At 36.3% G+C, this 25893-nt stretch overlaps 1 protein-coding gene across 3 annotated transcripts in view; it reads right to left on the reverse strand.

Moving 5' to 3' along the window:
- LOC138701018 (FAD synthase-like) overlaps positions 1–23211 on the reverse strand; it is a 42057-nt gene extending 18846 nt beyond the window's left edge. For 2 of the 3 annotated variants that reach the window (XR_011332426.1, XM_069827517.1), the window contains exons 1-5: positions 22837–23211; positions 16125–16219; positions 12923–13046; positions 4681–4793; positions 788–931 (exon numbers count right to left, since the gene is read on the reverse strand). Coding sequence is in view for 2 of the 3 variants with exons in the window: in XM_069827517.1 (XP_069683618.1) it covers positions 788–931; positions 4681–4793; positions 12923–13046; positions 16125–16219; positions 22837–22978 (618 nt within the window). In the remaining variant the exon portion in view is untranslated. Of the gene's footprint in view, positions 1–787; positions 932–4680; positions 4794–12922; positions 13047–15343; positions 15431–16124; positions 16220–22836 lie in introns of all 3 variants that reach the window. The other variant, XM_069827527.1, reaches the window with a different exon arrangement.
- Positions 23212–25893: the final 2682 nt, after the last annotated feature.

Here is a 25893-nt window from a genome sequence, read left to right on the forward strand (position 1 = left end):
GCATTGTGGTAAAGATATGCTGAGAATGCTATGGATGTCTGCAACAATACTGAAACAAAAGCAATGAATTAAATGGGGCAATGCAAACAAAGGTATAATTCTGTGCCACCTGTGTCATGAGGCCTCACCACAATATAAAATATTTTGTTTTGCATGGATGATTGCCACGATATCAGCAAGAATTAGTAATTATAACTGCACTGCTCCAACTTTGATGTAACTTGATGAAAAAGTAACCAAAAATTGCTAAAATCATCCATAGGTACTCATGGAATCTATCAGATGGTGTTTCAATGAAATAACCAGAACACTTTGATAACTAAGATACTGTTCTATTTTGTCTTTTTGTCTCAATTAAACATTTATAATGTTATTTATTTCAATGATGTATGTTACTCAAAGTTACGAAATCTTTCCACGCCGACCAAATGCTATTTCAAGAATGATGAGCGAGACTTGAAGCGCACGAGAGTTATGAGACGAGACTCGAAAGACAAATGCAACAAACACAGCAAGCAACAGTGGCAGTTACTTTTGTTCATCTCTACTCATGATCAAGATAAACCACTTGAAATTTACTGGTCACTCACCAGCAGAGATATAATAAAAGAACTGTACAACAGCTATAAAAGTAAGCCTATTATAACATTTTAAATTCGTGTATATCTTAAATCATTAGAAATAAAAATACTATTCTGACATTTCTGACAATTGCTTAATATGATACAGTTGAGATACTATATTTAGTATATTCTAATACAATCTGAAGTATTTTCCAATGAGGCACCTTACAAAGTGAAGAAAATAACTTCTCCATTAGCTGTGGTATTCCAGGAAACATGTATACATTTCTTGTAGATACATTTGGATACAAAGTCTTCCTGCCCTTTGCTTCATCATAACCAAATCTTAATTCAGATGACCTTGGAACCTGTAAACAAAGTCGCGTTTATAATACAAATTACATTGTCTAAAAAGAGTGTATCATGAATGATAAAACATAGTAATACAGTACACTTGAGTGAAATGTACACATTTTTATAAATTGCTGAGTTAACACAGCTTTACTACACTGTCACATTACATTGTTAATGTCAGCTGGTAAGCTTGTAAAAATGATGCTGTTGCAACAAAGGCCATGGTAACAGTGAAAATTCGATCCCCGCTTGGGCTGATTACTTGGTTGGGTTTTTTTCCGAGGTTTTCCCCAACTGTAAGGTGAATGCCAGGTAATCAATGGCGAATCCTTGGCCTCATCTTGCCAAATACCATCTCATTATCATCAATCTCATCGACGCTAAATAACCTAGTAGTTGATACAGCGTCATTAAATAATCAACTAAAAAAAAAAAAGAAACAGTGAAAAATAAGACATGCGATACTAAGTTTTTTTTTATTGATTTGTTTGTATTTCATCACTAAACATAAAATGATCAGCTTAGCAATTCTATTGCACAGAGTATTCATGTACAATTCATATGTATTAACAAAGTTGGCTGATATAGGCCGATGATGATTTCAGAAATTGTTCCTAGTGTTACTGTTGCAAGTCGCATAATGATTCATGATCTGGTGGAGGCAGGAAGATAAGAAGCACTCATAATAGCATATGGACCTTGGCAAGAAAGTTTCGATGACACTGCATACTGCCTAGAAAGTTCCTCAAAAAATTGCTTCGTCTTTTACAGGAAATGGGTTATCATGAGTCTGTGTCAAATTAAAATCACACAAAATTATAGTGGTGCAAGAGCTCTGAAAATCTCCTCTCCTTCATCAAGTGCCATACCAGACTGTAAAAGCAAGAGTATGGTGCACCATTAATAATAAGATGATTATAGGGCCATTCATTTTTATGATACTATTATCATCGATAACTACATGTCACTGACTTTTCAGTTTCTTTTTTGGCAAGTTAACTGAAAGGGAGCTAAATTTTATCTTTGCCCAACAGCATTTCATTACAGCACATGCAGACAACATTCCCTTTTAAGCAATTCATGAAATTTTCAAGGACAGAGTTAGTAGTAATAATAATAATCTGTGGCTCCTTCAAGTCCTCAATCTAATTTTCTGTCAACTTTATCTCTAAGAAACTTTAAAAGATAGTGTACAAAACAAATTCATACACCCTGGAAAAAATGAAAAATAACATTTGCCAAAACATCATTTCTCTTTCTCAAAACTAACAGCAGTAAGTAACGGTTAATTCCATAAGCAGGTGCCAAAATATTTCTAAAATGAAGGCAGACAGTTTCAACAAAATCTTGATTAATTTTGGTGAATAAAGGACGTTTCAACAGCTTATATTTAATAATGCTCGTCAACAGTGACATTGTTAAATGTGTAATTTGTGCTGTTTCTAATGTACTTTAAACCTTTGAAGCACAAATTAATTTTTTATATTATTCATATCATGGATCATACCAAAGCTTCAATCAATTTTTTTCAACATTTTAACTCTGCACACAATTTCAAAACATAGATCGCACCTCTGTGCATACCAAAGAAGCGGTTCCTTGATGGAATATCTGTGCCATAAAATTTAGAAAGAAAGAAAACGGTGATTCTTCTGAGTAACCACTATGCTTCAAAGAGTTAATCTGCAGATTCCAAAAATGATGTCGGAAACTTTGTCACCTACAATTCATTTCACTGTTTCATTTTTTCATATGTACTAGATATACCACAGTGGCAACTTGCGATATTTTTTGTATGTAGGATATAAGATTGACAACTGATGACCAAGACAGAAACTAATATTAATAATAATATAATATTAGTAATAATAATAATAATAATAATAATAATAATAATAATAATAATAATAATAATAGTATGCAAAATCAATCCAAGTAGGCTTATGTTAGTCTTTGACTCATCATTCTGGAACTGAAGATTTATTTGTAGTGAAGTTCGATTCTCCTCCCCTTTTCAGCTGCTAAGATGTTTCCTAAGCCATTGTACTATTAGTCCGCAGAAAACGCACTTCTCAGCATCATCCCACTCTCTCTGCCATTTTTTTCGAGCCCTTTCTTCTTAAGTTCAGCAACTCATCAGAATTTTGCTGTATACTATATTTTGATCATTATTGTTTGCAGTTTCTTTGGCAAGTTTGTCTGCTTTTCGTTATCTTCTATTCCTATGTGTGCTTTAACCCAGTCAAGTGAATTACACACTTTTTATGCTTGAGTTGTTGAAGTATATGTGATGTTTCTTCAACTATGACATTGTGTATGTTGCTGTTTTCTAGGGCAGTAAGAGTTACTCTGCTGTCAGTGTAAATGGCTACAAATACTGTATTAGTATTGCAATCTATGAGTATTTACAATTTTCTACAGCCTTGAGAATAGCAATCTGCTCAGCTTGGCTGTTAGAGCAACAGTTATCCAGCTTGAATTTGTTCTTTTATCAAAATTTTCTCCATGTTTATGCTATGTCAGCTTCAATCTTATTTTCTATTTTGCTCTATAAAAATTTCTATAGAATATGATGTTAGGTCATTGATTTTAGAGATGTTTAATCGTCTTGCTGGATGAAGAAAATCCTTAATCAGCAATGGTAAATCGCATTCCTGCTCTCTTCTTACTAAATTATGTTTCGCTTCATGGAACTGTATTTTCTCTACTAATAATATGCCTATTGATAGTGCTCCAGCCATCACACAGGAAGCTTCGTATGAGATTGTTCTGAATGCCTTTGTTATTTTTATAAGTCTCTGTACTCGTTGCAGTTTCTTGATGTTTCTTTGTCTTCTCATTGGCTTTTTTCATGTTGGTATAATTAATAATCAGCTAATCACTAATCAGTGCCCCCTCATTGAAAGTTTTCAGGGATTTATGGCCAAGTTCCCATTGGAGTTTTGCTAATCCATCTTTCTTTGGATATACTTTCGAGGGAGAGAGAGGGAGGGAGAGGGGAGAGAGAGAGGGTGGAAGGAAGAAAAAGAGGGAGGGAGAGACAGGGAAAACGGGAGAGAGAAAGGAAGAGAAAGAGAGTGTGTATGTACCTCTCTCTCGCTCTTAAAGAAAAGAAAAACTTTGGATTCCATAAATCAGACCCAAATGGATCGCGAAAAAAAAAGGTGGATGGCAGTAATTAAAGTAATTATATACGACATTCAGTTTTTAGCAGGACAAAATTGAGCTTCCAGAGGGCATATGGAAAAGTTATTTCAAAAAGATATGAACATTTTTAAAAGAACTGGAGTCAGAGCCTCTCAAAGGACAATTAAGAAAAGATTATTTTGGTTGTTGGAAAGTAACAAATATATTTTTCAAAACTGTAATTGATATTCTGATTTTATCAGATTGTGAGATTAATAGTAAATATAAATGTTGGGTAAGACAGGGAAAACTGTAATTGATATTCTGATTTTATCAGATTGTGAGATTAATAGTAAATATAAATGTTGGGTAAGCTTATATACTAAGAATGATTCTATATTTAGCTTCAATCAACACAAATCACTCACCCTCCAACCACCTAACCTAAAGTCCAAAGGAGACGACACATGAGATTTTGCACGCCATTGGCAGGTAAGCTAGTCACCCTTGCTGGTCGATTATTAAGGAGTTTTTCATATGATAGGTATAGCAAAATACTTTTATGTTGTTATCACATGCATGTTTTCTCGTTCAAGCATTATGCAGTATTTAATACCTGACTTCAAGTAATCCTTACATGAGCCATCTTCATTTCTGGTGAGCTGAGATCATCAGTTTTATAGTAGTCAGAAATAAGTCTGACTAGATCTGGGTGTGGAGTAAGTGGTTCACCAAAAGCCTTTGCAACAGCTGGAAGTTACAAAATAAATGCAATGCAATTAAACAAGCACTATATTTCGTCTAACACAGTAATTGGCAGGGCCTGGATTTAAATGCACTATACACTAAAAGTGACAACTACTGTATATATATATATATATATATATATATATATATATAGGTAGGTGTGGTGTAGGGCTGCATTTCAGTTGATTTATCATTTTTTAACAGTTAAAAGATTAATCAACTCAAAATATCAAGATATAATATCATACTATTGCTACGAAAACTTGGAACAAATTGATGGACATCCTAAAGAAAAAGGTGTGGATTGGAAAGACAGAAGGCTGTTCAGTAATCTTTATATGAAACAACGAATCGAAGTCAGGATAGGAGAAGAAATGTCTTAAGGAAGTGAAACAGGGAGAGGAGTACAAGGATACACTTTATTAACATTTACTTGGACGTTTTGTGAAGAAAAGTTTTCAGAACATGGGAGAGGTGATAGTAGGAGGAAGAAGAATAAAGTGCATAAGATTTGCTGATGATATGGCATTGTTAGAGAAGGGGAAACGATACTAATGGATATGCTATTGGAGCTAAATGACAGCTGTGAGCAGTATGAATGAAGATAAATGCAAACAAGACGAAGACCATGGTTATCGGAAGAAAAATAAAGAAGATAAGCTTGCGAATACTAAATGAGGCAGTAGAGCAAGTGAACAGCTTCAAATACTTGGAGTGTACTATAAGCAGTAACATGAGCTGCTGCCAGAAAGTCAAAAGGAGGATAGCAATGGCAAAGGAAGCTTTTAATAGAAAAAGGAGCACCTTCTGCAGACTCTGGAAAAAGATCTAAGGATGAGACTAGTGAAGTGCTTTGTGTGGAGTGTGGCATTGTATGAGACAGAAACATGGACATTATGACGAAGTGAAAAGAACCAAATAGAAGCATTTGAAATGTGGATATGGAGAAGAATGGAGAGTGTGAAATGGACAGACAGAATAAGAAATGAAGCTGTGTTGGAAAGAGTGAGTGAAGAAAGAATGATGCTGAAACTGATCAGAAAGAGAAAAAATGAATAATTGGTTGGGTCACTGGCTGAGAAGATACTGCCTGCTGAAAGATGCACTGGAAGGAATGGTGAACAGGAGAAGAGTTCGGGGAAGAAAAAAATATCAGATGATAGACAACATTAAGATATGTGGATCATATGTGAAGACTAAGAGGAAGGTAGAAAATAGGAAAGATTGAAGAATGCTGGGCTTGCGGTGAAAGACCTGCCCTGGGACAGAACATGTATGTATGTATGTATGTATGTATGTATGTATGTATGTATGTATGTATGTATGTATATGTATGTATGTATGTATGTATGTTCTACGAAATTTCAAATAATTAAAGCTGAGAGTATCTCAACAAAATAAAATTCCTAAGGAAAAGTGCAGTTGCATCCTTTCGATTACTCACAGAACATGACGCATGTCAAAACACTTGAACAAAATTTGAATTTTTTTCTTCATAACTTTGTCCATTGTGCAGTCTTCAGGAAGAAATGAATCAGAATCAGTTTCAGTCAAGTACAATCCTTTCCTCTAAACCCATTGTATGTGAGAGATATTGGAGAGCAAGAGAGTTAATGGCTTTATTGCCAAGAACTCAGCATTAGTAATAACAACAACATAGTACGGTTGAGAAAGTGTTGTTACAATGTTAACGAAATTTAAATCTTTTAGTCTTTATCTAATAGTACTTAAAGGAGGAAAACAGTCACCTATTGAACTGAGTGCTAACTGTATTACACGCGCAAGTTACCATTATAGTAGTTAACAAGAGACACTGCACTTAAATTTGTTTTGTCTTCTTTACAGGCTTGTGTGATATGCACTGCTTCTCACACCATGGCTAAGTATCCAGAAATATTTTATATCAGATGTGTATGGTTAAATATATTTGAAGCAGCAATATTAGGCTTACTTTATAGTGCATTTAAATTCAGGGCCTAGTAATTAGGAGTAAATCGTTTGATAAGTATCAGGCAGTACATCTCACTTGACTATATGTGCCAGAGAAAGAACAATGAGGGCTTTGCTGGAAGAAAGGCAGATAGAGCTATACGCCCTTCTTTGGGAAAACGGTTTAAAATGTAGTGAATAATTCGCTAATTATAGTAGCGAAATTTTGTTTTTATTGTACTGTACATACCTGCAGGACAGGGCTACGTGCGTGTATAACATTTTATTCAGGTGTGTTTTAAAATCTTAGATTGCATGTATCTCAATTCACTATATTGACGTATACGCTCTTTTTCTGGCAAACCCTTCAATTGTTTGTACATCTGAAGTTTGATTAGTGCAATATGTAGCTAGTCGGTGATGTATGCAATGGAGGGGGAAAGGAACTGGTCACTCTACTCCCATTATCTCCTGACTTAGTTTGAGTGATGCCTTATTGGTGTCACTTATGAGGTTCAAACCTGTCTTCGGACAGTTGCCTAAACAACAGTAAATCTTTAAATATTGGTCAGTGGACAAAGTCAGAAGTGATTTTTCCTTTAAGTAATTTCGTTCCTATAGCCTTGCACATTCTTGTTATTGAAAGACTGTAATGCATTTTCATTTCTGCTTCCTTCCTCAAAAAATACTATACATTGCCCCTTACTGTGCATAAGTACACACACAGAAAAGCTGACAATGAAGATACAGTATCTACTTTCATCATCATCACCACCATTATTATTATTATTATTATTATTATTATTATTATTATTATTATTATTATTATTATCATCATCATCATAAAATTCAACATCACAGGGAGTATTTTCTCATTTAATTTAGAGCTTAACCTGTCCTAGTCATATTGCCTCTCGAATTAAAACCTATTTATCTATACATAAAAACATATTTAGACATTAATTCTACATAAGTTTAAGATTACCAAATGAATCACTGGCTGTAACAGGCCATGAGGCCTAACAAGAAAGGATGATGATGATGAATTCTACATACCTAAAATACAAATAAAATGTTACATTACACGCAATAATACTGCAAGTACAACTATGCACAAATCCTTCCTTAATAGCTTTTTTTCTTTGGAAACGTGTCTTAGATGATCACTTACTTTAACAAACTATGAAAAGGATGTACTGTATATTGAATTATACAGGGACATCATTTTATTTTTACTAACATTTCTAATATTAACCTGGCTATACCTTTGGATTAACGGATGAGAATCGGAAACAGTTTGCTACCCCCTTCCATGACTGGAGTTCGATGATAATGGCGTAAAATACAAACAAATGACTTTACTATAGGAGGGAAGAAAAGTATTCATCCATTTACGTAAACTAGAAAATATCACGATGTTCAGTTTGATAATTTTCATTAGGTTTTTGTTTAATCAAAATATGGTACTGTATTAACAAGTGTTTTTACTCACGAATTGAGCTATCCATTTGGACGTATTCATTATGCAGTGTATATTATACTGTCTACAGCACATTAGCGTACAAAATAGAAATGAAGTTAAATTGAAAAATAATCATAATATGGATATTTAAACACTTTTTTAAAATGGTGGCCGTTCATTTTGATACAGACTTCAGTTCTTTTGTGCATATTATCGCACTATAGACTATTGTACCTAATTCCAATTACCAGTTTCGGCCTTCGTACTAGTAACTCATGTTGAAATAATTCTGTACCTACTCTATAATAGAGTACCTTACATACTGTAAATTCAATCTTCACTTCTGCCTGATCCGAAAATATAAAATTACTCAGATCTGCTGTCTACTGTCCATTCAAGTGGTTATGTAGCAGGGTCATAGAAAGGGGGGAAATCACGTGACAGTTAATCACTTAACGAGGTCCTTTTATTTAAGTTATTTTAAACCGCTGTGTAATATTACATAGACGTCCAATTCCTAACAGAAATTAATGTTTTCAGAAAAAAGCAAAGAGAGTCCAGTCACTAGCCTTTACAGAGAGGTGAGGAGAAGCGAGTTGGGGAAACCGGAATGCAACGTAAGCAAACGGACGACAGTACCTGTGCGAAAATATGATTCAATATTGAAAGCTCGTCACTGGAAAACGCAAACATATTTCTGGAACGTACTATACTCACTAACTCAGTACTGCTTACTATGACCGCATACGCAGCCTTGGTTCTGTTTGGAGAACGGTTGGAAGTTTACTAGTAGAGGGGGTAGGAGTGAAATACTTAAAAAAATTCAGGTACAATAAAAATTGAAGTAAAAATAAAATGATGTCCCTGTATTTGCATATGTTGTCCTTTGTCAAAAAAATCACTCGAAGGTAACTGGAAGTTTGCAATTTCAAGAAGGTTAATGATCTAAGTAATGGTATTTTTCGGAACTCAATGCTGTTGTTTTGTCCACATGCATCTGACTTTGTCCATTAGTTGTTTATGAAACTGTGAAAACTCAGCTTTTGGTGGCTCTAAAACAGCATTTTTCAACCTTTCTCAACATGCAGCACACTAAATCTGTAATTTAAAATCCCACGGCACACTTGCATAATTTAAACCTGTGGTTTCTAGCTAGGGAGGAGGGAATTTTTCCATAAAGACAAGTTAAAAAAGAAAGGTTATTTGTTTAAGATTGGTCCATAATGACACTAAACTTGTGGCAGAGAAGTTTGCAGTTCGGGATTTTCTCATGATTCTCCCATTTCCTCATCTTAGACAACTACATTATTCCGTCAACATTTCTCCATTCTGTCATCATTCCATAACATTTCCCCTAACACCGGCGATGCATAGAGGGGGCTGACCTAGAGACGAGTGGGATTGTCTGCTAGAAACCTGGGTACACAGCAAACCTGAGTGTAATCAGTCAGTGTGGGTTGGGAATGTGCCTAGCTTTAAGGTCAGCACAATAGATCTAATAAGATCACAGTGATGGGTTGTAGTGGTGAATAAGGTACAACAGAGAACTTTACAAACTATATGATTCCTCAGACATTATTACGGATATTAGAGTGGCAAGATTAAAATGGGCTGGACAAATTCAGAAGAAGGAGAGAGGGGATATGGTGAGGAGGATAATGAAAAGCAGAGTGGAGAACAGAAGAAATGTTGGGAGGCCGACACTGAGATGGATGATTGGATGGCATCGAGGAGGATGTGAAACGGTTGGGAATCAAGAATTGGTGGCAGGTTGCCAGAGATAGGAATGCCTGGAAATTAGTTTTGAGGGAGGCTTTGACTCACTTTGGGCTGTTAAGCTGATGATGATGATAGGTTGTAGTGTCTCGTCCTTAAATTAAAATTCAATTCAATTCTAGATTGGACGATATTCTAACTTTACTACTGTAGAAACCCTGGCTGTGTGTCAGTCATTCTCTTTTCTGCAGATCGCTCATCTATACTGTGTTTATTGAATGTTAGCTTATGCTGCATTCGCTGAAAGTTAGCTCTTATGGACACACTGTTGCACTACTCATTCCACTTTTATTTTTCCAAGTTTTACTACGAAAATCTTTACTTTTTTCATTTTCTCCTGGCACACCAGTTGAAAATGGCTGCTCTTGAGTGTCAGTTCACTTTCAAAGATTGTGAGTGATAGCTGGTTATTCAGAGGTCAGTGTATACAATGCTGTATATTTGAGAATCTTAGTTACAAATACAGTATATGAACCATTGGATGGTAAACTCGGATTTAAATTGAACAATTGTGGGAAAGCAATGGACAGAAAAACAGTGTTTGTAAGACATGTGGAAAATTGTTCAGTTATAGTGAAAGTACACGTAGTCTATAATATCACCTTAAACATGTTAATTTCAAGGTGGAGCTACATCTACTAATGTTACTACTTCCAGTTAATCTTTTCAATCAAAGTTGGAGCACCTAATAGTGAAGCCTGTATCCTGTGTTAAAGAAACTTAAATAACGAATAAAATTGTGAAATATTGCCAATGTACTGACATGTTTGGCTGGAGCAAAGAGATGTGACTGCAAGTAAGTGTAAACTGGAAACTTTTGTTGTTTTTTTTTCCCCCAAACTTGTTATACACATACACATACACATCAGTGTCAATTGCTTCTTAATAATTTTGCGACATACATAAATAAAATTAAGAATATTTGGAACACATTCTTCAGAAAGAAACCAACCCACAAAAGAATGTAATATTTAAATAATTGACTAATTCCAAGAATCGATATTTTAATCAAAGTTACGTCCTATAATATGCTCTTTGTTAAAGCAATAAGTATCTATGTAGCTATATTCTCTTGTGAATTTATTACTTACATTTAATTTTAAAGTGCATTTTCTCAGTTTAGATATCACGTGGATTGGTTCCTTTCTGCAAAGTGTGTTCTTCTTCATAGTATATTGAATTATTATAAAACTACACTACTGTCTGTGAAAACTGCAACACCATGAAGGAATTATGAGAAATGATTCAAATTTATTTTACATATGACTAATATTGATATACATAAATGATTGACATTTCAGACCAATACATATGAATACAATGTGTGTTCACGAGTCCATTGTAGCCTGAGACGTCGATGATCTAGGGTCAAGGGAATTTGCCGCAAAGGAGTGCGTGCAACCAGCCCTCTGTGAAGCAGACATCGTTGAACAATGGAAGCAGACAATGCTACACTTGTTACAATGCTTCACCACTGTGCTAACACTTGTGATGAAGCTAAACGATCCATCATGAGATGTCTGTCATCCCGTGGTGTCGTCACAGATCGTGATCCACTGCCGATTCTCTTCGGTCCATTGCTACTGTAGTAGCATGATGTCACACATGACTGGTATTATCGCGATATGAAAATACACCTTCATGCAGGCCAATCTTTCGTCCCTGTTCAAACTCTGTTTTTGTTTATACTGCACTCTTTTAGCATGACTAGGCATAGTGACTCTTAGAGAAAGATTTACTGTCTGTTGACACTCCTACTCTGCTCATCTGACTCCACAACAGCCTACAATTTATGGACCTACCACGACAGTTCAGAGGGCACTGCAGGGTTCAGGGATGCAAAATCATTTTGAAATTATAATCACTAGCTTGTCATACTCTGCATTATATTTAGTATAATTTTCACATGCCTATGTAAGTTCCTTCATGGTGTTGCACTTTTTAGAGACAGTAGTGTATATTAGGTGCTTTTGTTCAAACTTACAACACTGTATTTAAATCGATTAAACTTCGATTAACCAGTCGATTAATCGATTAAAAAGTATCTGGTTAACCGATCAAAATTTTAAGTCCATCAGCCGTTCTAATTATTATTATTATTATTATTATTATTATTATTACTATTACTACTATTATTACTACGAAGGTCATTTCATAAGTCATGGTAACTATATGTTATATCGTCTGAATAACCGAAAATGTGGTTAGTTCAGTTTATAGTTTGAAAACCTGTTGTAACTGTATGGGATGCCACCGCCAGATTGCATCTGTGTGCATTGGTGACTAGCTGACAGCACACGCAAAAGTTAGTATGCTAGAGGCTGTGCTCCAAGATGAATGTAAGTAAAGATGAACAGTGGTCATATGTAAAAATTGCAAAAATACGTATGGTGAATATTGCCAGCATTGCATTGTTTGCTTCTCACTGGATGCACTACCAGGTAACTGTTTCACTTGTCGCAGTGTTCATGATCATACAGTGTAAGAAAACAAAGAATAATGCACCATTTTTCATGATGGGTGGAACACTAAATGAAATTAAGTCAATCAGGCATATTTATTTAGTCAGTCTCTTTCTTTCAAACTTTCTTTCCTTGCTATAAATGAGTGTTAACACTGTTGTTTTCATTAACTTAAAGCTATTTTCGCATTGCATAAATAAAACCTGACCAAGTAATGAAGTTAAATATATATATATATATATATATATATATATATATATATATGATACAGGAGAAGATATTTTAAAAATAATTTGATGAAATGTGCTCAAAGTGAGCTATTTACAAATTTGCAGCAAAATCATGAAAGCTTTTGTTTTAGTGTTCTTTAAGCAATAAAATTCTTCACTTTTTAACTCTCGTTCGATATACCTCAAATAGCAATCATAATGAACAAGTTTCTACAAACTACAGAAACACTTACAAATTAAGTTTGACAACATAACAGAAAGACAAATACATACATTTAAAGGTAATATCGTCATGAGTAGGTCCGATGCCCCCAGTTGTGATCACATATGTGTATTTCTCTGAGAATTTCTTCACTTCATTAGCTATTGCATCTTCAGTGTCACCGACGACAGAAATCTGTGACAGATGGCATCACAACACCGGGTAAGACCTCGTAATGCTTTAAATAAGTACATAGGCTATATATTTTACAAAACCAATGAGGTTGTCAATAACTCCCATATAAATCTGATGATATATTATGTAATTCAGACTGAGACATGCAGAAAATTTATGCAGCTAGAATAGAGAAAATATTTAAATACCATGATGTCATTTGTCAATGTCGAAATCCGACATGGGGGGGGGGGGCAATTCTGAACTTTTCATGATATGATCGATCAGAAAGAGTTAATAAGATACATGTAGATAATTACAATGTAAAAATATATCGATTCTTGCATAATTTTTCCAAAAAAATTATCCTTTTGTTCATAGCATTGTACTACACACAGAATGAAAAAAAATGAATACCAGCCAAATTACAGTACAGTGCGTCTAGAGATAGAGTGGACTGCAGTGGCGGCCTTGGACTGGGCGAGAGTTGCTGTACCTACTGCCAGATTTACATGTAAACAGCCGGCAAGTCATGTGCAGTGCAGCGCAGCAGAACTAACATTCACGTACTATACTACATACTTGGCTTACCTGCATCACAATAGGTGTTGAAAATGACGATCTTCAGTGCAAACACATTCATTACATCTCTGAAGATTTCTGTTTACTCGTAAAAGTTCTTGTATTGATTGCCTGTATATTTCTGTCGTGATATTGTTCTTCAATTATTCTTGTAATGTGTACAGATTTGTCTCGTAGACTTTTGAATTATTAACAGTTGTGTCAAAAAACATGGGGGCGATAATTCTAGGCCTATTTGCATTTATTGCGCACCACACATTAACTTTTGGATCATGGTGAGGAACTTCATGAATATGGGGATTTTCAGTAGCCCAGTATCTATTGTTCTGAGCAGAAATGTAACCAGTAAGTTGAAACCACGCTTCACCTGTGAAGAAGGTTAAAAGTGGGTCCACGTAGCCATCATGGACGGACTGCAAAAACCAATTGCAAAAAATTTACTCTATTTATAGTCTTGTGGTTGTAAAGCATGAACTACAGCCACCTTGAATGGCTTAAGTTTCAGAAGTTTTGTTGCCACAGCAGCTGACGACTTGAAAATGCCAATCTCTTGCATTAAATTTTTCAGTGATTTTTGGGGTATGTGTTCTAACCTGGCCCCTATTTCATCCAGGTTCCCTTCGGTCAACACACACCGTTCTTAAACTCGTTTTTGTTCAAAGAAGATCCTGTTCACCTGACTTTATTCAAAAGGTTATGAACAGTTGTCCTGCTAGGAATTGTAACTGGAAACTTATGATGGAAGTTTGTCTGACACTGTCTAGCAGAAGAGTAGTTCACATAAGTTTCATGCAGAAAAATACGTTGTTCTAAGGTATATTCAACCATAATAATGAATAACTTATCACAAACAACACAATTTTACTCCTGATGCACACAACTTATAACAAACAACACAATTTTACGCACACAACTGTCCTTCATATGCAACAGATACAACTCAACTAACGGAACTTGCCATGAGCAGTCAAGAGCTGCAATGCTGACTGGTGGTAGGCGCGGGAACTATCACTCAGTGCAAGACTGCCACCGTGGTCCACTCTATCTCTAGACACTGTACTTACGAAGTATTGGTAGTTTCTTTAATTGATTACTTTACGCTATGGTTATTTAGCATCTGAGTGAGATGAAGGTGTTAATGCTGGTGAAATGAGTCCAGGGTCCAGCGCCGAAAATTACCCAGCATTTGCTCTTAATGGGTTGAGGGAAATCCTGGGAAAAACATCAACCAGGGAACATGTCTAAACTGAGATTTAAACCCGGGCCCGCTCATTTCACAGTCAAGCATGCTAACAGTTACTTCACAGCAATGGACGTTAAGTACCAGTAGTAATAAGAGTTCTTCACAATTGAGTATATGTGTGAAAACAATGCGTAGTTAACTCAATCACGAATAACGAGCATATCAATAATAGAACAGGAAATTAAATGTGCTCCTTCGTCGATGTCGAAGTTATCGTCGTCATTTTCATTGTCATTGTCACCATAACCAACATCATTAACAATATCATCGGCACCATCTGGCCAGCTCCACCTCAAAATCGACGTCATAAAATTATCATCACCATCTATTTCTATCATATTTTCCTTCTCTTGGGTTCTGCCTCTCCTTCTCATCACAATAATAATCATCATCATAACCACCATTATCATGATCATTATCATTATAATGAAGAAATGTTGGAATAAGTATGCAAAAATATTAAAGTCTTCTTTTGGTAAATAATAATACTAACCCCATCTCTTTTTTCTTTCTCCACATTCATCCTCAACCTCCATATAAATGTATTGTGCAAGTAATTCATCTCGGTTTAATGTCGTAACTATAGAAATTAGTAAAGTGCGCAATAATATGGGACAACACACAATTTAAAACACACGAAATAATTTGACAATATAATATAAAATACCAAACCAATTCAACAATCACAAATGACAAATGAAATGGCCTAATGTAAATCAAGGAGAATGACTGAGGAAATAAGGCAAGGGAAAGCCAGATTTAGAATTTAGAAATCAAAATGGAGCCGAAACAAGTATGATGTGCCCAGTCACTGAAATCCCTAATATAGCCGAATTCCCCAGTATAGATCAGAGGTTATATCGAATTTGGAAAGGAATTGCCTGAAAGCTTCATCCGGAAGAGCACTTCTTTTCCTTCCTGCACTCAACAGGCAACCTAATCAAGACAGGGAAAAATAGATGAAGAAGGTGGTGGTTATGATTGAAGGCAAAGGACAGAAACAAGGGGATGAAAGTGAGGCGAAGTCTAAGTGTGAACAAAATACAAAGGGATGATGGGGGCCTCTAGGGGTTAATATGGTTTAATTCATCCACATATGGTAACACAATTCGTGTATCTTACAAACTATTAATTTACCTATATTTAAATATTAGGCACAGTAACGAGAATTATTAATTTTTTAACACTTCATATTATGACCTTACAATATTATTTCTTTCAGAGTAATGGAATTACCTTGATAGTAGGCTAGTGGAAGGCAGTTTCTCACTCACCTTATCTAATTTGACTCCAAGTTTGTACAGATGTTTAGCAATAAAGAACGAATTTGTGTCATGTACCTGACCTTTGAGTATTTCATCACCAATCACTGTAACAAAGATAAACGAGGTAAGGCAACATGGGATGAGTGCTATGTATAGTGGTACAGACTGAAAATGGAACACCTGAAAAGTTAAGTATCATTCTCGTTGCTCTGAGCATGTCTGCCTAGATCAAACCTCTACACATAGAGAGAAGAGGATTCTGAAGGAAGTTTAGTGTATTTTACGTGATACATTATAATATAAGCAGTAAAAAAAGCAAATCTAGCAAGTGAATGATTAGCTCAGAGCTGCTCAAACAGTGAACAATGCATATGTACCATCCACTGTCACAGTGCACTCATGAAACCTCCATCAAAGTATGAGTGGGGGATAAAGTTGTATCTGTGGCAGGTAGAACATACATTGCCTTGTTTTGATTCGATTTTTGAACTGGGAGATTCTATTTTAGAATTTGTGAAAACGAAGATCCCACAATCAATTTTGCAGGATCCTAATTGAGCTGCAGATCTTGCTTTTTCGGTTAGTGTAACTGATCACCTCAAAATGCTATAAATATGTAAAAACCATCTAATAACAGCACCTCAATACATTATAAATATGTAAAAACCATCTAATAACAGACACTACAGACAAAATAATGCCTCTGAAAAGCTTCTTCAAAACAAAATACTGCACACTTCTCGGATTTTTGTAAGTAAACGTAATTTATTCACATTTAATACATCCCAATGTAACACTGGGAGAGGAAAAGATTCCATCGAGAAGCAGCCAAAGTGTTGTTCAAGTTCGGGTCATTTATGTATGTGAAATATACAAAACCAGGGCTGTGATCAGGATGCTAACCTGAAATATATTTTAAGGCTCTCCATCAGTCGAATAATTTGTCCCTGATATTACTGGCATTATTTCAAGACCACAAAAACGTGAATAAATAAAACAAAAAGTGCTACCTTGCACAATTTTGTTAGGCCTATACAAAATGCGCTGTACGCAAAATACACCTACTATCTGTGGATGTCATGTGCTGCTACAGAGCAAAACAGAGAGATAGTATGGCAGTGAGCGGTGGTGGGGGAGGGGGGTGCATTTCCTACGAAACAACTTTGCCCTGTGCCCTGTACTGCGAGCAATCATGCAAAGATGCATAGCAAACTGTCTAGGAATGGCAATGAACATACAATGTTCGAATCCATTATACTCTTATGTAAATCCTACAATTACTTTGAAGGACCAGTTCTTCTCATGCTTCAACAGCGCATTTTCCAAGGCGTCCATGTCAGGCAAAATGAGAGGCTAGTCATTAACCTTCAGAAGCCAGAAGACATATAGTACTATTGCACGCAAATGTCTAACTTTTAAGCAGGAGTTCGTATATCTGCATAATTGGGTTCGTTAGCCAAGCAGTTTAAGGTGCACAAGATATGCCTGGCCAGCATATCGTTTATTAATCAGATCCAGAAAATTGTGTCTCAGAGTAATGTTTGTGCAAAACAAACACGTAACGCCTACGAGACTGGTTATTATGAAGGTGTCTTCCTACAACAACACTAGCGTATGCGACGGAAACCTCGTCTAAAGGTTTCAAACAAAACAAAGATTGTTCAGTAAATACCCAAATCGAAAATTAATGTATTTTTGTGTTAAGTGATGTGTTTTAATAAAGAAAATCCACACAGTTTTATATTATTTAGTTATGATCAAGTGACTGAGAAATAAGCTTCATATGGCTGTAGTTTCAACAGGTTGGCATCATAAAATACGAACAGGTAATTTGTTAAAATAATTATTCAATTATCCGGCAAAATCTCTTATCCAGAATTTGCCTAGTTCCATTGGTGCCGGTTACAAGGGACTCTCTTTCTCTCTCGCCCCCCCCTCTCTCTTCTCCCTATCTGTGTGCATGTGGGTGCGTGCGTGTGTATACACCTATATGGCAAAATGTTGGACAGCATTATAATATACTTCCTATAAGATTTACTGAATAAATCGATGAGAATATTGTTGTAATTGGATGGGACCAAGCACATTATGCTATGACAGTTCGTGAGAAATGAAATAACATGTTTGATGAGCACTAAATTGGACGAGTTGGACCTCAGTCATGGCCTCCATAGTCACCAGACCTCACACATCTAGATTTTTTTTCTAGGTGGAGATATATAACACAGTATGTTTTTCAGACACAGCACACATTATAGACGGATTACTGAAACAAAGAAATAGGTCTACCTATGCTTTTTTAATTTGGTTATTTAAAGGAGCAGTCCGTGATAAAATTAAGTTGGCTTTAATCAAACACGTTTTTCAATCTAAGCAGAATGTAATTTACCGCATGTCAATGCGAGGCATGGTTCTTGAGTTACTGACTCCGCACAAAAACTTGACGTCACAGCCACTGAACTGGTGTGATTGCGTAGTAGACCGAGAACATCGGCGAGTGCAGCGCAGCGCTTTGTATTAAAATAAATAATCTTCTCTCGCCGTAGTAAACGTGAACAGAATTTCGGATTGTGATTGTGTGAAGTCATGTTTTGCTTTTCATTTAAGCATAAACCCAGAACATACCAATGTTGTGGTTTTATGTAGACGTATTTTCTTTTATATGAACGATTTTGAACTACAGTAGACTAAACAGAAGAAATTGTATCGTAATACAGTTTAAAATGCCATGGTGTTGTGATTTTTCGAGTTCAGAGGAAACAACAAAAACAGAACATGAAGAAGTGCTATCATTTCATGTATTTCCGAACAGAGAAAAGCTACTGCAAAGATTTAAAACATGGGTGACGAAAATCAACAGAAAAGGTTTTACACTATCGAAAACTACTGTTGTGTGTTCCAGTCATTTCCGTGAAACTGATTTTGAAGAATCGTCTTTACTAAAAAAACGTTTAATGAAAGACAATAGAACTCCTATGAAAATTAAGAAAACTTCTGTCCCTTTCCTATTTTTGAAATGAGAATCTCCCCAAGACAGTTCTGATCTACGCGCTCCTCTGCTTATAAATGAAAGAAGGTCGTCGAAGAAGCAATAGCAAGTTGCAGTGATGCACCTATATCTGAAAATATTGACGTATGTGTAGTTCTCGATGAGGCTGAATATTCACAGGAACCTAACATAAAAAAAGTTGTGTAGTGTGAGATAGGGTGCGAGACGCTAAGAAATGTGTGTGGTGAATCAGATGTGGGGGAGCAGAAACTGACTTAGAGACATATTTTTAAATAGAAGAAGAAACTTAAAATTCTAATTCATCAGGTTCCGAGGACGCTGCACATGAAACAGAAAGTAAATAGGGAGTCAAAAAATGTTTTTTGTATTCTGGTCAGCGTTACAAATTTCGTTTTTCTTCTGTAATATTTGTCATTCCTCTTTTACAAATATTTGGTAGAAACAATAGGACCATTGCTGAAAGTTAATGCAGTGTGCCAGAATGCCCATAATTGGGAGTGGAAGTCCGAACAGAGGTGAAGCATAGCAGTGAGTTCTGCATTATACTTGTGCGATATAAGATACAAATTGTTTGAACAATTTTCAAAAACTTTACAACTATGTTTCATCGGCAAGACAACATTTTATAAAATAATTTCAAAATTCGTAGAACCAACAGTCAGTTGTAGTTATTTTCAGATTCATGAACAACTTATCAATTCCCTAAAAGATAAAAACGTGCGAACCGCGGTGATGGCCAATTTGACTCACCTAGTTACAGTGCAAAATATGTGACTTACAGTGTAATGGACCTCGATTCAGATAAGATTATAGACTTCGTAGTTCTGCAAAAAAGGTCTAATTGTGGGCGAAGCAGCATGCGAAAAATTTCTAGATCGCCTAAAAGAAAAAATGAACATTACCCTCTTTCTATCGGACCGCCATAGAGGAATTAGGAAATTGATAAGGACCAAATATGAATGGATGGGCTATCAATTTGACATTTGGCACATGGCAAAAAGCTTAAAGCCACCGCACAAATGTGGAAAGAGAGCATCATAAATCACTTATGTGGTCTTGTGCTACATGTGAAAGTGATTCTGACGACTTAGAAGACAGAGTCATTTCTGTATTAAATCATGTTTGTAGTATACACGAGTGGGGAGAAACAGAGACATAATAAAAAAATGTGCACACATTCACCCATACAATAGTGAAAGGGAATGGATCGAACCTGGATCCAGCGATTACAATGCTCTGAAAAAAGTTGTATGTAACCCTGCCCTTTTGAAAGACCTAAATCAGACTAAACAATTTTGTCACACCAGCAAATTTGAATCATACCATAACGAGAGATTGCTTTACACTCCTAAGAGAAAACACTTTCCATATGGTGGAATGGTAACAAGAATTATGATTGCGATAATGGACCATAATTACAACGTGAAAAGAGATGTAACTGGCTCCAGACTCCAGTACTCTAAAGCCACTAAACGATGGTTAGAAGACCAAAACATACAGCTGGAAGAAAAATGCATGGAGAGAAGATACTAATTATACAGAAAAATGTCTTGGAAGTAGTTCTGGTTATCAACTGCCGCAATTCGATGATCCACATGTTTTATAGGTTCCCCCAAACATAGCTTCGTGCCTAAACCGTGTGACTCAACAACTATGACGCAATAGAATAATATAAACCATGTACTAATTTATTGTTGACTTGAGATAAACACGTCTTTGCAGTCCATTCATAAGGAATATTTCACGTCTCACATACATTCACTCACTCAGTGAAGGTGTTGACTTAAGTTATAATGGATCGACATATTAAACCTTTTCAGTTTGAACCCTTACCAGACCCAAGTTGTTCTAATCACTATGAGTACGAAATTCAAAATGGGTAAGTTATTATTATTATTATTATTATTATTATTATTACAGTATATGCATGTGATAGGTCCTAAGTGTGTTAATAATAACTGACTGTAACGTATGAATATATATTTACTCGTTCTACGCGGTATGTCAAACGGAACTACAACGCAGTCTTATGAAGCGATCAGTGGTTATGACATCAGAGCTTGCAGTAAGACCTTTAATATTTCGCAAACTAAAAGGAGTAGAGCGATGCGACAAATGCCGTTAATCCAAGGATTACTTTGGTAAACATCCTATAATATAATCGAAATATGGAATTTTATCGCGGACTGCTCCTTTAACAATGCTGTATCAACTAAGAGATTACTTAGCGTTGATGAAATTGATGATAGTGACATATTTGGCGAGATGAGGTTGAGGATTCGCCATAATTACCTGACATTTGCCTTACAGTTAGAAAAAACCTCGGAAAAAACTCAACCAGATAATCGGCCCAAGTGGAAATCGAACCCATGCCTGAGAGCAACTCTGGATCAGCAGGAAAGCACCTTAGCCAATGAGCTACGCCGGTGGCTGCCTACCTATGTTATCCAATACATTCCACAAATAACACTTTTAAGAGTGGCAGAGGAATGTCAGGATCGAGTGATACCCTGCCTTCAAGTAAATGGAACACACACAAACATTTGGAGTAGTGCACTGTGCAGTTGCACTGAGAACAGTAATTTTTATATGCGAACCTAGTCCTGTTTACCTGAGCATAATGCAATGTAATAATCTAATACAATGTTGTGCTATACAATATTTCATGGTAGAACGTGAGTACTTTAAAGATTTGTTCCAAAAAAAAAAAAAAAAAGGCTATATTTATCATTTAAAAATCTTTGATACTGCCCCACATCACACACGGGACTGACTCTGATTTAAGTTTCTTTATGGCTTAGATGGGTTAAATAAGGGGGATAGCTAAGTGACATTAAGTCAAGGTATATGACAAGGTTAGTGAGTTAGTTGAGGGGATTATTTAAATGATATGGGGACAAGGACTTGAGTAGTGTGGGAAGATACCCAATTTGCAGTCAAAATAATACTGGGATAAATTTCAGAACACGGATATACCTTTCTTTCCCTCTTACTCCAAAATTCCAACCTTGTGCACACAAAAATTGTGCACTGAAAAGTTCCTTTACGTAAGCATTCGACAAACACAAACAAATCTGCTCTTATTAATACTCTAAGATTATTGTTGTCAGTGAGGTATCCGTAGGTATACTGAAATGTTCCCTAATACTGTTTTCTTCATGTCTTTTGTGTCACATGGTATTGATCAGACCCCATATTTCTTTGAGCAATTCTCTTACTATATCTTTACAGAAGTCAGATTTTTAACTAAAATGGATAGATAGCGTACATTTGTATGTAAACGAACAATATATCTTATCAAATTTGGTTATATACAGTAACTTAAGGTTAGATTACGACCCTCCACTCCGGCGTCACTCATTCTACACATGGCTAGTACCATGACTGGGATAAATTTCAGAACATGGATTACTTTCTTTCCCTCTTACTTTAGAATTCCAACCTTGTGCACACAAAATAAATTATTGACACTGAAAAGTGCCTTTTCGTAAGCATGATGATGCGCATTCGACAAACACAGACAAATCTGCTCTTTTTAGTATTTTAAGATATAATTGTCAGTGAGGAATCCGTATACTGAAATTTTCCCCATGACTGTATGTGATCTGTAGCTAATAAACGTACGGAATAACGTAATCTCGACCTACCGACCGACAAAGGGAAAGACATGTCATTTCTATCAAACGTTACCGTTATGCACTATAAACATACCAATAACACCAGCAGACGGTGGCTCTCTATTGGTCGACTGAAGAGATAATGACGAAGAATGAAAATTGACTTCAATATGAGAAATCATCCTCCAAATGTAAAGTTTATTGTTACACACATCTATTGCTATCCTGCGATACATTATGTAAGGAAAGTAGGCCTAACTAGTGAAAATGAGTGATTTGACTACAATTGACGTATGTCATTCACACATAAAAGAATCTGTTTATACAATATAACACGCCGTTGAAAACTATCATATATTCACAATATAAAAGGAAGAATCTGTTTATGTAGTATGACATGCTGCTGAAAACTTTCAAATATTCACAATACAAACACAATTTCGAAAAACTTCCATGTTTGATGTTTGCAGTGTCGCCAACAAAGAAACAAAAATTCCCTCTGTACCATATTTTAAAAAAATCCCATAAGATTCAGACAAACAGCGCTCCCAGAGAAATTACCAGAACAAAGAAATAGAACACTACAATGCAGAAAACTCAAAATGCAACATCAGAGATCAGAGGTACAAGCAATCGAGCCAGAAAATAATATTACAGCACCATCATGGGCAGATATGGCCTCAGGGAAATATAGAAGAACATGCCACTCACCTAATCAGGAGACTGGTACCTACAAAGGAAGAAGAGGAGGACCTCCAAGCAGCACTCAAGAGAGCCTGGCTCTTTATAGGAAAACTGAAGGAAAACACCACAACGGAAACCTTAATAAAATATCTGCATAGGAATGGCATCCGAGATAACATAGACTGCGAAGAGCTTCCAACAAAAGAAAACACAAAAGCTTCCAGAATAGGCTTCCCATTCGCCCACCTACCCGAAATAGACACACCAGACTTCTGGCCCAAAGGAGTAAGCGTCAGGCGCTTCCTCTTTCGTCGGCAACGCTATAACGGTGCTTCCTTAATTGTTCCGGGGCCGGGTTGGTAGAGCGCTGGTACGTTCAACCAGAGGTCCCGGGATCGATACCCGGCCCCGGAACAATTTTTCCCTTGAAATTATTCAAATCTGCTTTACAGGGAGCTTTACCTGAAAGACTAGATTTGCATAATATATACGTCACTGTGTACGTTAACAGAAAACCACAATTCCAAGTCACACAGAGATTGTGTGCACTCGATGTGGATCTCTGGCGTTTCGTCAGCCCACGCGAGTTGTGTGGATATAAAGGAAAAAGTTGAGACGGTGTCGGGTGGAGTTCCCGGGTAGCTCAGTTGGTAGAGCGCTGGTATGTTCAACCAGAGGTCCCGGGATCGATATCCGGCCCTGGAACAATTTTTCCCTTGAAATTATTCAAATCTGCTTTACAGGAAGCTTTACCTGAAAGACTAGATTTGCATATTTTGTATTTGTATTTGAAATACTTGGATGTCAGTATTTTGCCCAGCCCTGACAGTCCACTGGATCATCCTTCAGGGTCCACATTAGAGAATGAACAGCAGCCACAATCAGAAACTTTTGTGATATCAAAGAACCCACCAAACTAGCACTACATACCGCCATGACACTATTTCGAGCTAAAATCTAACCGGTGCTAATATACTTGCCTTCCGACTCGGAGTTGTGTTCGGGCGCAGGTTCGATTCCCGCTTGGGCTGATTACTTGGTTGGGTTTTTTCCGAAGTCTTCCCCAACCATAAGGCAAATGTCAGGTAATCTATGGCGAATCCTCGGTCTCATCTCGCCAAATACCATCTCGCGATCACCAATTCCATTGACGCTAAATAACCTCGTTGATACAATGTCGTTAAATAACCAAGTAAAAAAAAAAAGCAGCAGGAAAGACAGGGAGAACAAGAAGGACAGAGATGACAGAGAATGGAGGGAATACAAAGGGGACAGAGAGGATAGGTCAGATAGAACGGAGAGAGAATAGAGAGGACAGAGAGTACAGAGTTGGCAGGGAAGACAAAGAGGACAGTTCAGTATGGAAAAAACCTATTGCAACCAATATTGCTGGAGGACGTTTGATTGCAATAGATTTTTTCCATATTGTGTTTTCGAGACTTTAGTTCATTAATTTTATTTCTTCAAAATTATATGTGAGAATTTTATTAGGTACCATAGGCCTATATTTACATTTAAGGGCTAAACTTCACTGCATGAAACAAAACAATTTCAGGCTGATTGAAACTGACTCAGATGGTTTGTTACAACCAACTAGCCCTTGACAAGCAGGTTAGAGCCTGTCACACGAACACACTAAGCAGAAGAAACGTCTTGTTTGTTCCAAGTAGGTAGGGACAGCTGGGAATTGTTTCATGTCTACTTGTTTGCAGCAGTCATAATCAAAAGACATCTTTCCAGCTGACTGTGTGATTTATTTGCGCAGTGTATAAGGAAGTAGTTCCGTAGCAAGGAATCCAAAGTTGAGGAAAATGGGTTTTCTATATCAATTTAACATCAATTATCGATTCGTTATGTACATTCCTACTACCAGTTACGTCAGTGCTGCAGTTGAGGAAAAAATTTTAAGTGGAACTCACCTTACAGTCTGTTTCAGAAGACCTCAGATTGCCTTATATGTAACTTCTTTCACTGGCTGTCGTTTCCTACAAGTTCTTTCATCTGTCATCTCGCAACCACGATTGTAGATAAGGGTGTGGATTGAACTCGTGAAGTGGAGAGCCAACACTACTTATGAATATCAACCCACTTGCCCGTGAGACTAGGAGAGCATTTCTCTTCTTTGATATTACTTAATTCATTATGCTGAATGATCTTTTGCACTCTGATGTTGAAATTTTCAGAGTGTCGACTGCTTGTTTTAAAGTTTCCAGTTCATGTGTTTCAGATTCACAGTCAATAAACTCACGAAAGCAGTTATGAAGAGTCGCTTTTCTAGCAAACGGAAAATATCACAGAGTCTGCACACACTTTTATCAACTCCAGTGATATCAGCCTCAAGAGGCCAGTTTTTTGTGTTAACCAAATTCAGGTTATTTACAAGTAAATTCATTTGTTCGTCACATAGCGAGAAAAAATTTCAATTTGGTGACACTGGAAACTGAGTAGCTTGGCAGTGTTTCTTGAG

The sequence above is a fragment of the Periplaneta americana genome, chromosome 1 (genome assembly GCF_040183065.1).
Source record: "Periplaneta americana isolate PAMFEO1 chromosome 1, P.americana_PAMFEO1_priV1, whole genome shotgun sequence".
Lineage (NCBI taxonomy): Eukaryota > Metazoa > Arthropoda > Insecta > Blattodea > Blattidae > Periplaneta > Periplaneta americana.